We start from the raw sequence: 13059 nt of genomic DNA, 5'->3' as shown, positions 1-13059 counted from the left end.
AGTCATCAAAGAAGTCGCCAACCACGGTTACGCCTCCTCCCACTCGGCAATCGACCACGTCCCAGCATCCTCCCCCACCACCAATTTCAGCGTGGTGAATTCAATCCGTTCATACAATTCGCGCGCTGCTCCACGTGCTCGCTTATGCCACGGGCCCGTTCCTCCCAGGCGCGCATCCTCCCGACTGCGCCAGATGCCTACACCAGTCAGCATACATACAACATTTGCCCAGGGGGCTCCAGATCACTCACAAGTAGCCAGATTGCGTCGCTCTTCATCCTTCGTCCCAAACCAGTACTTCAACAACCCCCCGCTGGCCGTGGCCTCCTGATGCGAATGTGCGTCCAGCGCGTGCAACCGCTCCGGGTCGGCGTCCGCATTCAGGACCGATCGAAACACCACCACATAGAAGTCCTGCTGGGTCCATCGATACCCTTCGACCTGGGACAATGTGCGCAGAAAGTCGAACACGGCCGTCCAATTGAATGACTCCGTGTAGGGGGCTGTGGCATAATCTGGCCGGATGGGTTGGAGGATCGTCAGCGCCTTGGCGAGCAACTGATTCGGGCGGTCGAGCCGGCGCAGGTCCAGCAGGTGGGCTTGGTCGTTGTACGGTGATACGATGAGCCGGTCATCTGATAATGCCGGCGTATGAGGCCCGAATCGCAACTGCAGCGACGCGGAAGCGTGAAATTTGAAGGCATCCGGGTCGGGCGTGATGAGAGTATGGTGAAAGAGTGAGTGGGATGGATAGGTCTTTGCTGGGATGGTTTCTAATTCCGCCGTTGGGAGAGGTTCGACGATGCCGGGGGCCATGGTCTGCTTCGTCTATGTGGAATCACAACGCTAAGGAAACGACAATAACGACTGGTATGGCAGATGTAGAAAGGGAGAAATGAAACAGAACCCAAGCCTGGCCAGAGGCTGGCATTTAAAAAAAAGGTGAAAACCAAGTCTACCACGGATTATAGAGCACGACAGGCCCACCCGAATTCACGCCCATGGGAGAAGATTCCTCAAAAAGCACGCCATATGCCGACGGTCGAGTCGGTCAGCCGGAATGTTCCACAGCCCGGTGGATGATTGAATTTTGAGTCTGACCGGTGCCTAGATGATCATCGGCTAGTTTTATGCTTATCATCGCGTCCCCAGTTTCGACCTTTCACGATGTTTCATCCCTCAGAATGATTAGGGTTATGATGTCCCGGTGACAGTCACCTGGCTGGTCAGTCAGCTGGCATGCCGGATGGAGGATAAAGAACCGGTGCCACACGATGAGATGGCAACCCAGCATTGTTCTTGCCACATTTTCCATCCTCTGTCTCGGCTTTGCCTTTCGGAATGATTGCACGACATCCTCCCAGACTTACGCCATCTGTGGGCGCACTGCTTCACAACCCTATCGCCCAGCCAAGAAATTTCACCATCCGCCTGAACCATGGCAATCGAACCTGTGGTTCACGCGGAACCAAGCACCCCCTGCACCGGGCGCCGTTGCAGCAGGAGGAATTCATAAATTAGACACTGGTATTTTTGATTTATTCCTATCATACAGTTCTTGATGGTATCATGCAAAATCCGGTTATAACGCCTTGTGAATGCTCGTAACCCTGAAAACAGACAGCCGCCCCGTTACTGCTTCATCGGCGGCGGTGGCGGCGCCATCTTGCCATCGCCTGTATCAACCTTTTTCTTCGGAGGCAAAGCCGGAACCTTAAAGCCTCCACTTCCCCCCTGGGGCGCGGTGCTGCTCTGGCCACCGACTTGAGTGAAAGTGCCGGACTTGAACCATCGGTCTTCTTCCGCCTTGCGCTTCCGACTCAATTCCGCTTGCACCTTGGGGTCAACAAGCTCCAGGCCTTGCACAGGCGTGAAAGCGATAGTACTGGCAGTGCCCGCAGACCCTCCCAGGGAAGTGCCAATGCCCGAAGTCCGCAGACCTTTGGCGTGAAGCACACTCGCCGTCCCACTGGCACCAGAGCCGAATGCGCGGAGAGAGGTAGAAGTGCCACTGACGGGAGTTGCGTTGCCCCAGCCCTTGTTGTTCTTGCTGAGCTTCGCCCGGGTTCTCTGGTCAATCTGGGTCGCACGAATGCGCCCATCGTCCTGTTGACCAAGCATTCCCAGTCCGACTGTTCCCTCTCCAGCACCATAACCAACTTCTGCCTCCTCCCTACCAAAAGCAACCCGATTCTGCGCCTTGCGGAGCTCCGTCATAGCGACTGCTTCCTTGGCCTTTCTAGCCCGTCTTCCACCGCGCTTGCGGGACGGCTTGTCATCCGGGGCCGGAAGTGCCTTCGCGCCCGAGTTCGGCGCGGGTTCCGTGAGCTTCTCTAGTCGCTGGAAACACTGCTGTTTCAAGTCTTCACCCAACGAACCATCGGGACTGTATTTAGAGACATCCGCTCGAGTAGCAAGGACCATTTTAGCGGAGACGATACGAATGGCCTGACGCTTGAGATCATTCGGGACGCCCTGGATGATCGGTGAATTGTAGAGGAAGCCCTGAGACCGGATACCGATATTCGTAGCAAAGCCCAATCCCTCCGATCTCTTCGAGCCCTGTGCAGCCAGATTGCACGCGGGTATTTTCGCCAGTTCGAGCAGACCTCCTGTCTGGTTCAAGAACTGCGCGGCCGTCTCCGGCCCAATCAAGGCCGCCAAGTTGGGAGCGATCTGGCTCATCCGTGACTGAATGCTCTCCGTAAGCGCCGTCCGTTCGCGATCCAGCGTCAAAATCCGCTCGCAGGTATCGAGGACCATCTTCAATTCGGAGTCCGCCATCTCCCGACCGCGGGTAGTCGTACCCTCCACCGCAACAACCATCAAGGATGGGCCATCCAGTATCGATCTCAGCGGCACGCCAACCATGTTGTCCGGCGAGGTCGACAGGGCCTTGATATCGTTGAGCGGGCCATTCTTCAAAATAGCAACGGTTTTCGCGTAGTCGATAGGAGTGGTCACGAGGGTTTCTAATTCAGGAAATCGGATCGAATAGTGGTCGCGCAGCACTTTGTGTAGGCGGGTCAGTTCGTCGGCGGTCGACAAAGCGACATCAAACTCATTGGTGACCTCGGGGCCCTGTGCCAGCTGCTCCTCATCCACCCCCTCGCCCTCCCCCTCGAGGCCATCGTCCATCTGAAGATCCTCATCGTCGTCTTCAAAATCTCTCAGCAGCTCCTCGGCATTCGACATGATGGGCAAGCGGTGACGTGACCAGCAAGCGAGCTGACAAGGACCGCAGGTTGAGATGGAGATGGAATTGAGGTTTCCGCGAACTGCTTGCTTTTGCCGCCTGACCACCATGCTGAGTCAGCGATGAGAAGCTCGGGGTGGCGCAACGGACCACTCCCGCAGCTTGTCCGACTTTGGGTCGCAGCGCCGATTCCAGAATCTCATCTGCGCCAACCTCGACTACCGTGACGGTAGCCAGCACAACGCCATTGATTTGGTCTATTTGTACTGTGTCTCCATTTGGACCCGATTTGGTTTATTCTGCACCAGCAGGGGCCCTCTTGATACCCGTGGCCGGGTCGATTCTTTCTTCACCTACCGATAGATCATCGTCGACACGCACAAGCCACGATGGAGTCGTCTCGAGGCCCTCCCCGGGTCAAGAACAAGGCCGCGGCGCCTGTCCAGATCTCAGCGGAGCAGCTGCTTCGTGAGGCTGTGGACCGCCAGGAGCCCGCATTGCAGGCCCCGACGCAGCGCTTCGCCGACTTGGAAGAACTGCACGAATACCAGGGTCGCAAGCGAAAGGAGTTTGAGGACTATGTGCGTCGGAATCGGATCAACATGAACAACTGGATGCGGTATGCCGCATGGGAGCTGGAGCAGAAGGAATTCCGACGGGCACGATCGATCTTCGAACGGGCGCTGGACGTCAGCCCGACCTCCGTGGTGCTGTGGATTCGATACATCGAGTCGGAGATGCGAAATCGCAACATCAACCATGCCCGGAACTTGCTCGACCGCGCCGTAACGATCCTACCCCGGGTAGATAAGCTCTGGTACAAATATGTCTACATGGAGGAGACTCTGGGCAATGTCCCGGGCACGCGGCAGGTCTTTGAGCGGTGGATGTCGTGGGAGCCGGAGGAGGGCGCCTGGAGCGCATACATCAAGCTAGAGAAGCGGTACAATGAGTTTGAGAGAGCGCGGGCCATTTTCCAACGGTTCACGATTGTTCACCCCGAACCGAGGAACTGGATCAAATGGGCTCGGTTTGAAGAGGAGTATGGGACGAGTGATCTGGTGCGGGAAGTGTACGGTGTGGCAATTGAGACGCTGGGCGAGGATTTTATGGACGAGAAGCTTTTCATCGCCTACGCCAAGTTTGAGGCGAAGCTCAAGGAATATGAGCGTGCTCGGGCAATTTACAAGTATGCCCTGGACCGACTTCCGCGCTCCAAGTCCATGACGCTGCACAAGGCCTACACGACCTTTGAGAAACAGTTCGGTGACCGAGAAGGCGTTGAGGACGTGATCCTTTCGAAACGCAGGGTCCAGTATGAGGAGCAACTGAAAGAGAACCTGCGGAACTACGACATATGGTTCGACTTTGCCCGGCTCGAGGAGACCTCGGGTGATCCCGACAGGGTACGTGACATCTACGAGCGAGCAATCGCGCAGATACCACCGTCGCAGGAGAAGCGGCACTGGAGACGGTATATTTACCTCTGGATCTTCTACGCCATTTGGGAGGAGCTGGAGGCCAAGGACATTGAACGGGCACGCCAGATCTACAATGAGTGTCTCAAGCTCATTCCCCACAAAAAGTTCACATTCGCCAAGATATGGCTCATGAAGGCGCAGTTTGAAATCCGCCAGATGAATCTCCAAGCAGCCCGGAAGACGCTCGGCCAGGCCATCGGCATGTGCCCCAAGGATAAGCTTTTCCGGGGCTACATTGATCTAGAACGCCAGCTGTTCGAGTTCGTACGGTGCCGGACGCTGTTCGAGAAGCAGATTGAGTGGAATCCCTCCAACAGCCAGTCGTGGATCAAGTACGCCGAGTTGGAGCGCGGTCTGGATGATACCGACCGGGCGAGGGCCATATATGAGCTTGGCATTGACCAGTCGACCCTCGACATGCCCGAGTTGGTATGGAAATCATACATCGACTTTGAGGAGTACGAGGGCGAATACGACCGGGTGCGACAACTCTACGAGCGTCTCCTGGAGAAGACGGACCACGTCAAGGTTTGGATCAACTACGCGCGCTTCGAGATCAATGTCCCCGACGAGGAGGAAGAGGAAGAGGAGGAGGAGGAGGAGGAGGAACGGCCGATCAGCGAGGATGCCAAGCGACGTGCTCGCGCCGTCTTCGAGCGGGCCCACAAGGTATTCAAGGACAAGGATCTCAAGGAAGAGGTAAGCCACCACCATCCGTTTCTGATGTCGCGCCATGCAGGTCTAACCGTTCTGCAGCGCGTGGAACTCCTCAATGCCTGGCGGTCATTCGAGCACACACACGGCTCGCCGGAGGACATTGACAAGATCGAGAAACAGATGCCGCGGCGGGTCAAGAAGCGGCGCAAGCTGGACGACGACCGGTACGAGGAGTACATGGACTACGTATTCCCGGCGGACGACCAGTCGGCAGCGAATCTGTCGAAGCTGCTACAGAGAGCACACCAGTGGAAGCAGCAGCAACAGGGGGGTGGAGCATAGATGGAGGTGCAAAGGGGGGGGATTTGTAGTAAACAGAGCTGGGGTAATAGCCTGACAGATAATGCTAAATTCATCTGCTGCATGATTATCAGTCACAGTGATTTTCATCTTCAATACCCATACTACTAATTAACACTCATAATCCTCCATCATCTTCCCAAGACCCATCAACCTTCACCACCTACATGCACCTCGTATGCTATTCATATGCACTTAACCAACCCACACTATACTCAGCCCAACCCCTCCGTCTCTCTACCTACGTAAACTACCCTACTAGGTACAGAGAGAGTACTATGATCCACCTACCCAACCAATCAGGTGCCCACCCTTCTTCTCTCTTCTTCTTTGTACATCACGCCCTCTCATATATTCAATCCCCGGCTACATCCCATCACCCGGGACGATGGCGCATCTGGGAGCGCGTCAGACTGAAGATCTGGAGGTGGCCGGTTCAAGCCCGGCTCGTCCCAATCGTTCTTTATCTTTTTTTTTCCCTTCGTTCCCTTGTTTTTGTTTTCCATCTTTTATTTCTCGGGACGGTTGTTCTTTGTCATCTTCCCCCGCGGGCAAACGTAAAAATCATTGGGACATCTTTTCGTCGCCATTACCCATCAGGGATATATTGTTTTTGGTCTACGTGGCTGACATAGGACTGTAGTATGATGGTGTGGTAATTCATGTAAGCTTTATCTCATTTCATTCTCCTGAAGTAGATATATGAGGAGAAGGGGGGTATGATCTCCATGGTTGAGATTCGTACGTACATAAAGGGGTTGGGGATATGGAATTGATGGAGGTCGGGGTGAAGAGGTACTACTTTGTACGGAGTATGTTGGAGTTAAAGGGGTGGTCTTGGGTTGATCGTACGCGGTGGGTTCATATTTTGTACGTATGTACATGTTTGGAGAACTGAAAGAGAGGTTTGACAGTCTGTAGAAGGAAGAGACGAAGAAAGCAATAACAGAAAGCAAGGAAACAAAACAACCGAACTATGCCCGAGCCTTTTTTTTTCAATACACTTCTCGTTGAACTCCTGAAGGGATCTCTTAGAATCCTCTTCTGTCCACCCCGCGTACTCCACCAATATCTCTGCCTTGATGTTTATAGCCTCTTTTCCCGGGGATTCATCACTACAACGTATCAATATAGCCGGCCAAGTCATGCCTATGATCTGACGCCCGGACAATTTGGGCTTATCGACCGCGTCATCAACTCGATGCCCAGGGCGGACTGTTGTCAATTCAGAGTCGCAAGCGAAAGTGGATTCCACACTTGCAAGTTTCCTATACTCGCAGTGTCCGTGGTTCCACCCAAGATTGAATGCCACTTGATCAGCAGACATGTAGCAAGAAAAAGCGGGGAGGGGCGTCAGTGTGCAGAGTGACAGGCTTACTTTCGACGAACGGAAGGTACAGGCGCTGCAGATGCCATGCAAAGCAATCAGAGCGTTGGCTTTTCTCCTGCTGGTCGCTCGCTTCCAAATACCAGAATGGATTCTCGAAGACCTTTTCTATGATGTCCTTTGTCAACATGGTTTGGGCGACCAGCTGAAGCACATTCTGAGAGATTGGAAAAGGAAAAGATCTCATCAGTGTATCCCAGTCGAGATCCTGTACCCAGTAGCCCTCCAGGCTACGAATGATACTTTGCTTCTCACAGGGGGACAGGTGTGCAACCTCGGTCGGACCTCCTAGGGCATATTGCCGGCACCAATTTCCCACGTCTTGCAGAACGGACTTGACTTCGGCTTCCAATTCCCTGTTATAAACCGGGAGCCAACCTTCCCCCCCGGAGAATAGTATGAGGCTTTGTTCATTGCAAAGGGATGATTTCTCTCCTGCTTCGCCCTTAAGAATTGCAACTTTCCATTTGAGGTGGTCAATCTCGGCCATGAGGGCCTCGACGTCCTGGGTGTGGGGTAAAGTCTCTTTGTCTGAGGGAGGAGGATCAGTACTGCCATGGGTGGACTTGATCGGGGATTTTGTGGGGGATGCATCCTAAAGTCAGCCAGTCAGCCAGTCAGCCAGTCAGTCAGTCCATTTACTCTTTAAGGGGCCTATCCGTACCCCGGTTGGATTCTTGTCCATGGGGGCGTTTAGTGATGTGTAAGAAAAATAAAAACTAGTGATCGATAGCTGACAACAGAGGAGAAAGTAGGATGTGGGAGATGGGAGATGATGGATGATGGATGATGGATGATGGATGATGGATGATGGATGATGGATGATGGATGAGGGATGAGGAATGTTTCGTTGGGGGGGATGGGGGGGTTCCTTTGTCCTCTTTACCCTGACCGAGCTAGGATTTGGCCTGCTATGCTGTTGTGAATGCCACCGGGTCAAAATTGTCTCTACACGAGCTATGCAGCGCCGCAGGTAAATTGTTCCGGTGTGTTGTTTGATACAAGCCAACATTTGATGATCCATCGATAGGCCCCCGGTCCGGCACTACGGCGATCGATCGAGAATTTTTGAAGTTAATGCGGGATCGCTTTGATTTTGCATTTACCTTGCCTTTCACTACGTCTGCTGTGTGTAGGGGACAGCTGATGGATGAATTTGAAGGCATCAAACGTAGATTCGATGGCACAGGTAGAGTATACCGCTTACCCTTCCCGATGTTTTGCAGGGGTTCGCAATTCTATGATGCCATTAGCCGAGAAATTATCATATCAGACACGGACATGCGAGAGCTTTTTGGCAGCCTTATCCGCCAAGTCATCGAAACTATCTACAAACAAGTCAGTAGAGCCAAGGACACCCCAGGGGCCTTCCGAATTCAGGTACGTTTGACTTGCCCTGGACTATTGCGAGCATCAATAGACTGACTATACAGAAAATTTTTGTGGCGGGAGGCATCACAAATTCGAGATTCGCACGAGGCCAACTATCGGAGAACTTGCATGGTTTTTCAAAGGTTCAATTCTTGCCTCGACCGTAGGTTCCGTATCTTTACCCGTCGCAATACAGGGGCATACTGACATCAGACAAGCCAAACTTCTGCATCCGCTGGAGCTGCATACAAGGCACTGCGTGGACTCAACATTAATTCAGTTTGCCACCAGAGTTACTCCATCTCCTGTAGGGGACTCTGCAGACATCCAGGCCCGTCCCTGCGCGATTTCATGGAGGCGGTCGAGGAGGACACCCCTGCACAGCCACATCGAGTACTGGCGAAGGCAAGTGACCTGCCCCAGACCTTCGCTGTCTAGATAACTAACGAATCATTAGGAACACCGCTACGAGGAAAATCATCCGTACGAGCATGTTTTCGACCTGTATTCCCGCCCCACGGAACTCTCCTACAAAGTCTTCGAATTTTCCTCGGATAATGGACGAGGTAAGCTTACGCTGATTGTGCTACGCGATGAGACTGGAACTAACCGCACGGGACTCTAGTTTTGGAATACTTCACTTGTAACCTGGCCAAGTTGCCAGTAGGGTCATATACCATCCACCCTGTTCCCCAGGGTGGTGAATATGGCCATTATCGTGTGGTCGTAGCCACGACTTTTCTCGCCAACGGGTACTTGGAAGTGGAGGTTAGCTCCGCGAACACGACCTTGGGCACAACAAAGGCCCTAAGAGTGTGGTCAGCGAATCCTGGATGTTAGAGGGGTAAGTTGTAGACTGGAAGCTTGGGGGGGGGTCTCTTTTTTGTTTTGTTGTTATTTTTTGGGAGGAAGTAATGCTGCAGTGGTTACCTAGATTGACGCAATCTCCTTGTTTGCTATGTCTGAAAATCTCTTATTCGTACTCAGACTGACACCAATAATTTCCTTTTTTTTTCGGCACCTACAGTTAGGATACGTACCTAGATTGACACCAGAAAAAACCACCTATTTTTCCCCTTCACTGACTCCATACCTACAGAGTATATCTCCACCAAGTTCATCTCCTCTTCCCCGGATTCCTGTTCAAACGACAACAATCCACCCCTCCATCACAAACCAAGCGCCGAGCTGTCATGGCTCGATCGACAGGGATTCTCCACCCGGAAGCTTCCTTCCGCTTCCCCGACCGTCGGAGTTGCGATTGCAGAGAGTGATCTAGACTCTGATTTTTTCTTTTTCCTCACCTCCTTTCCTTTCCTCTCTCCCTCTTCTTTTTCTCTGGCTATTGGGTAGGATTACATCGTGGCTGGCTGACAAACAAAATCTACTTTCTAATCTACGGAGTTATATTACTCCGTACTCACTGGGCCGAATTTTACGTGGAGGGGTTTTCTTGGCGTGTAGATAGGTCAAATTCCGTCTGGGGAACGGAGGGAGGGGGCAAGTCAGATTAACAGATAATGCCTGTATTAATACCTCATATCAATGAATAGTTCCCAAGCATGGTACCAAGTTACCTGTATCTCCCTCCCTACCTCTCTCTCTATATACTTATTTGGGGATGAGAGTATGCGGTCACATAATCCATCTCATCATCCTATTCTGCTCAAATCTGTTTGGGGTGGGGGGGGGAGGGGAGGACGGGGACGGGGACGGGAACGTTTGAGTTGGGTAGGTAGTACAGTGTGTAATCAGATTAGGGTTTCTTCAGGGATGATGGGATCCGACTTCCCCGGGAAAAAAAGTTTATTTGGATTACATACGTACGTATGTGCATACCTGCATAGTGCATATATGTGTGGTGGGGGCTGGGTCGGGTTAGATGTGTCTATTTTTTTTGTATTTAACTTTGGTGTTTGTTAGTGTCTATGGTCTGAGGGATTGGAGTTGGGATGGGGGTGGCCCGGGGTGAGGGTTGGTTTCTCTGTCTATCTCTATCTTTCTCTCCTCCTTTTTTTTTTTTTTTTTTTTTTGTTACTGCGTTTGAGTGAGCAGGTGAGTGGGTCGGTATACGTATGTATATGTGCGTGCATAAATTTCGGTAAATAAATAAACATCTAGGAAATAGGTAACCTCCAATCCCAATCCATGTCTCAAATTCGGGTAGTAGGTTGGTAGTAGTGAATATTGAGTTTCGCTGTTTGTTGTTCCCGGGGGTATAGTAGCCGGAGCCGGAGCCGAGCCATAGCATGCACATACTTTTGTTGCACTCCCTCTCTTGTCTCCCGTACCATACCGTACCGTATAGAACATCAAGTATTGAGAGTTGCCATCCAGAACCGTCATTGGGGATTATTGTAATTGTAATCATCCATTGTACCTTTCAAACGGTAACAGTATTACTTTCCATCATGGTCTGAGACAACCTATACTTTCATGTAACCACACCGTTTGATCTCTCTGGTTAGAAACCAGATCCAGCGGTGAAGAAGAGTTTAGAATTGGTGAGTTACATACTGGAGAGGGAAAACCGATTGCCTAATTCTGTGCTGTGTCAAATAGGGAGGGGTGTATGAATAGGCGGGATGTGTAATGGTGGTGTTTTGTTGGTTTGTTTGGTCTGGTCTGGGCTGGGCTGGGCTGGGCGAGTGGTATTGGATACGTATTGTGTGCTTTGTAGGTGGAAGATGAAGTGAAGATAATGTACGGAGTAGTAGTGATTATTGGGGTATTGGGATGTTGTATAGGAGGATTGTACTCGATTTTTCTTAGGGTGAAGACCGGGATAGATAGGTGGGTGATTAGTGTGTCCTTTTTTCTTCCCATTCTTTTTTTTTAAATGAGATGGGGCTAAGCATTGGGATTACCGAAAGAGGATTTGACGGTCCGTAGAGTGGAGAAAAGCAGCAAAGCAGAAAAGATAAAGAACACAATGAAATGAATATAGAACAGACTCAAACAAGCCAGAGTAAGTTATATCACGAAGTCTCTCTGTTTGCCACTCGCTTGCCTTTTCTTACTGGGCGCCCTCTTCTTTTTGTTTCTTTCACTTTCACCTCCTTGGTCACTCTCTTTGGTCGTTTCCCCTCGTTGTCATCATCCTTATCATCTTGCTCTTTTTTTTGGTCTTCCTCATTCTCCTTATTCCCCCTCTTTTTGGTGCTTACCCCTTTCTCAGTCTCCTCTTCCCCTTCGTCGTCGTCTCTAGCTTCCAATTTCGCCCACTCTGCCTGCTGCCTCGAGTTTTCCTCCGCTATCCTCCTTCCCCGTTCATGATTTCGTGTAGTTTGCTCCTCGCTCATTTTCTCGTATTCCTCCTTGATCATCTTGCCATCCTCGACCACTGCTTCTATTATGGCCCATCGTTCCTCGATGCTGATTGAAGCGGCACCCCGCAGGCGCGATACGACCGGCTGAGTAATGAACAGAATCTGATGCCCATCTAACCGGTCGTCTTTGTCGGCAGGCATTATATGATGGTTATAGTGAGCCTTCATATTTTCCGACCGATGAGAGAATACGGACGGGCTCAACCGCTTGAGATCCGTACACTCGCAGGTCTCCCCCCATTGGTCGAGGCAGATAGCCAATTCCTGGGCTTTCTGGTAATAACCAACGAGATCCGCCTTACGCTTGGGGTCTTCACATTCACGCAGTAGTATTAGGAACGGAGGGTAAGTTAGCATGGAGGAAGCAAAGGACCGAGCTGCTTCCTCGCGCCGCTTTTTGGTACGCATGCCCAGTTCGGTGTTGGGAGCTTGGTTATCTTCAGCCGAGTTGGCAAGACGAACGGTCTCGGTTTTCCAGTTCATGGCAGACGCAGGGCTTGCTGTATACTTCGTCAGTACATAACGAGTAATGGAAATGTGGTGATATGGTCCCACCCGTCAAAAACTGCTGGAACAGATGCTGGAGGTGTTGAGGGAAAGATGGAGACTTTTCAGTCTGTTTCTCTTCATGATATGTCATTTCGTCCAAGTAATAGAAAGGGTTTATGAAGAATTTGTCTATGACATCCTTCACTAACATGGATTGGGCAAGTTTTCGGGGCGCAGTGTCACAGATCGGATAAGGAAGAGACCCTATGAATGTATCCCAGTCTAAGTCCTGTACACAGTAGCCCTCGAGAGCACGGAGAATGCTTTGCTTCTCATTGGTGGAGGATTTTGCCAGAACGGCTGTATCTTCCTCGACGTAGCACTCGGCCCATGATTTTGCTGCAAAGAAGAGATCTCGAAATCCCATTGGAGGATATGTGGGATCTGGTGCGGGCCAGCTACTTTCTCCGGGGAATTTCGACCACCCTTGCTTCGAGCCCTCCCTTCTCTCCCCATGCAGCGCGGCCTTGAGGCGAACAATATCGGTCTTAAGGGCCCCGACATCGTCGGTTTGTTCCTGCGTCTCACTCCTCGAAGCAGGCTGGGGTTCTTCGTGGATGGGCTTCGGCGAAGGGCCCTGGGGGGATGCGTCCTATAAGGATGGGTAGGATTTAGCAAGGGGCCTATAAGTCAGTTATAAGTACGAGATCAGGATTAATGCTTACCCTGACTTGATTATCTCCCATTATGTTACAGCGGTGATGGTGATACTGGGGTGGGAAGAAGGAA

The 13059-nt window shown here is 51.7% G+C and overlaps 7 protein-coding genes and 1 non-coding gene across 8 annotated transcripts; 4 read left to right on the top strand and 4 right to left on the bottom strand.

Moving 5' to 3' along the window:
• Nucleotides 1–27: 27 nt before the first annotated feature.
• On the bottom strand, nt 28–816 carry BO94DRAFT_469342 (uncharacterized protein; the record flags this gene model as incomplete). Its single annotated transcript, XM_025608287.1, has 2 exons — nt 28–197; nt 252–816. The coding sequence occupies 2 exons, from the start codon at nt 814–816 to the stop codon at nt 28–30; spliced, it is 735 nt and encodes a 244-aa protein (XP_025465968.1).
• A 229-nt stretch (nt 817–1045) lies between these two features.
• BO94DRAFT_120563 (uncharacterized protein) lies at nt 1046–1597 on the top strand. The gene has a single exon (XM_025605576.1). It carries the CDS (start codon nt 1275–1277, stop codon nt 1560–1562), a length of 288 nt encoding a protein of 95 aa, XP_025465967.1. The 5' UTR covers nt 1046–1274; the 3' UTR covers nt 1563–1597.
• On the bottom strand, nt 1519–3248 carry BO94DRAFT_536658 (U4/U6-U5 snRNP complex subunit PRP31). Its single transcript, XM_025612065.1, has one exon. The coding sequence runs from the start codon at nt 3193–3195 to the stop codon at nt 1633–1635; it is 1563 nt and encodes a 520-aa protein (XP_025465966.1). The 5' UTR covers nt 3196–3248; the 3' UTR covers nt 1519–1632.
• A 144-nt stretch (nt 3249–3392) lies between these two features.
• clf1 (putative cell cycle control protein (Cwf4)) lies at nt 3393–5797 on the top strand. The gene is made up of 2 exons (XM_025612064.1): nt 3393–5376; nt 5434–5797. The coding sequence occupies exons 1-2, from the start codon at nt 3586–3588 to the stop codon at nt 5674–5676; spliced, it is 2034 nt and encodes a 677-aa protein (XP_025465965.1). The 5' UTR covers nt 3393–3585; the 3' UTR covers nt 5677–5797.
• A 279-nt stretch (nt 5798–6076) lies between these two features.
• On the top strand, nt 6077–6149 carry BO94DRAFT_t196. The gene has a single exon. It is a non-coding gene; the product is annotated as a tRNA-Phe (tRNA).
• An 861-nt stretch (nt 6150–7010) lies between these two features.
• On the bottom strand, nt 7011–7766 carry BO94DRAFT_587076 (uncharacterized protein; the record flags this gene model as incomplete). The annotated part of the gene is made up of 2 exons (XM_025615799.1): nt 7011–7676; nt 7746–7766. 2 exons carry the CDS (start codon nt 7764–7766, stop codon nt 7011–7013), a joined length of 687 nt encoding a protein of 228 aa, XP_025465964.1.
• A 157-nt stretch (nt 7767–7923) lies between these two features.
• BO94DRAFT_599672 (uncharacterized protein) lies at nt 7924–9322 on the top strand (the record flags this gene model as incomplete). The annotated part of the gene is made up of 6 exons (XM_025616330.1): nt 7924–8054; nt 8218–8461; nt 8515–8615; nt 8764–8845; nt 8910–9018; nt 9078–9322. The coding sequence occupies 6 exons, from the start codon at nt 7924–7926 to the stop codon at nt 9290–9292; spliced, it is 882 nt and encodes a 293-aa protein (XP_025465963.1). The 3' UTR covers nt 9293–9322.
• Nucleotides 9323–11430: 2108 nt separating this feature from the next.
• Nucleotides 11431–13016, bottom strand: BO94DRAFT_576386 (uncharacterized protein; the record flags this gene model as incomplete). Its single annotated transcript, XM_025615132.1, has 3 exons — nt 11431–12281; nt 12337–12922; nt 12996–13016. The coding sequence occupies 3 exons, from the start codon at nt 13014–13016 to the stop codon at nt 11431–11433; spliced, it is 1458 nt and encodes a 485-aa protein (XP_025465962.1).
• Between the last annotated feature and the right edge of the window lie 43 nt (nt 13017–13059).

This window comes from Aspergillus sclerotioniger (assembly GCF_003184525.1).
Source record: "Aspergillus sclerotioniger CBS 115572 chromosome Unknown BO94scaffold_19, whole genome shotgun sequence".
Taxonomy (NCBI): Eukaryota; Fungi; Ascomycota; class Eurotiomycetes; order Eurotiales; family Aspergillaceae; genus Aspergillus; species Aspergillus sclerotioniger.
This window is presented reverse-complemented; position numbering and strand designations above follow the sequence as displayed.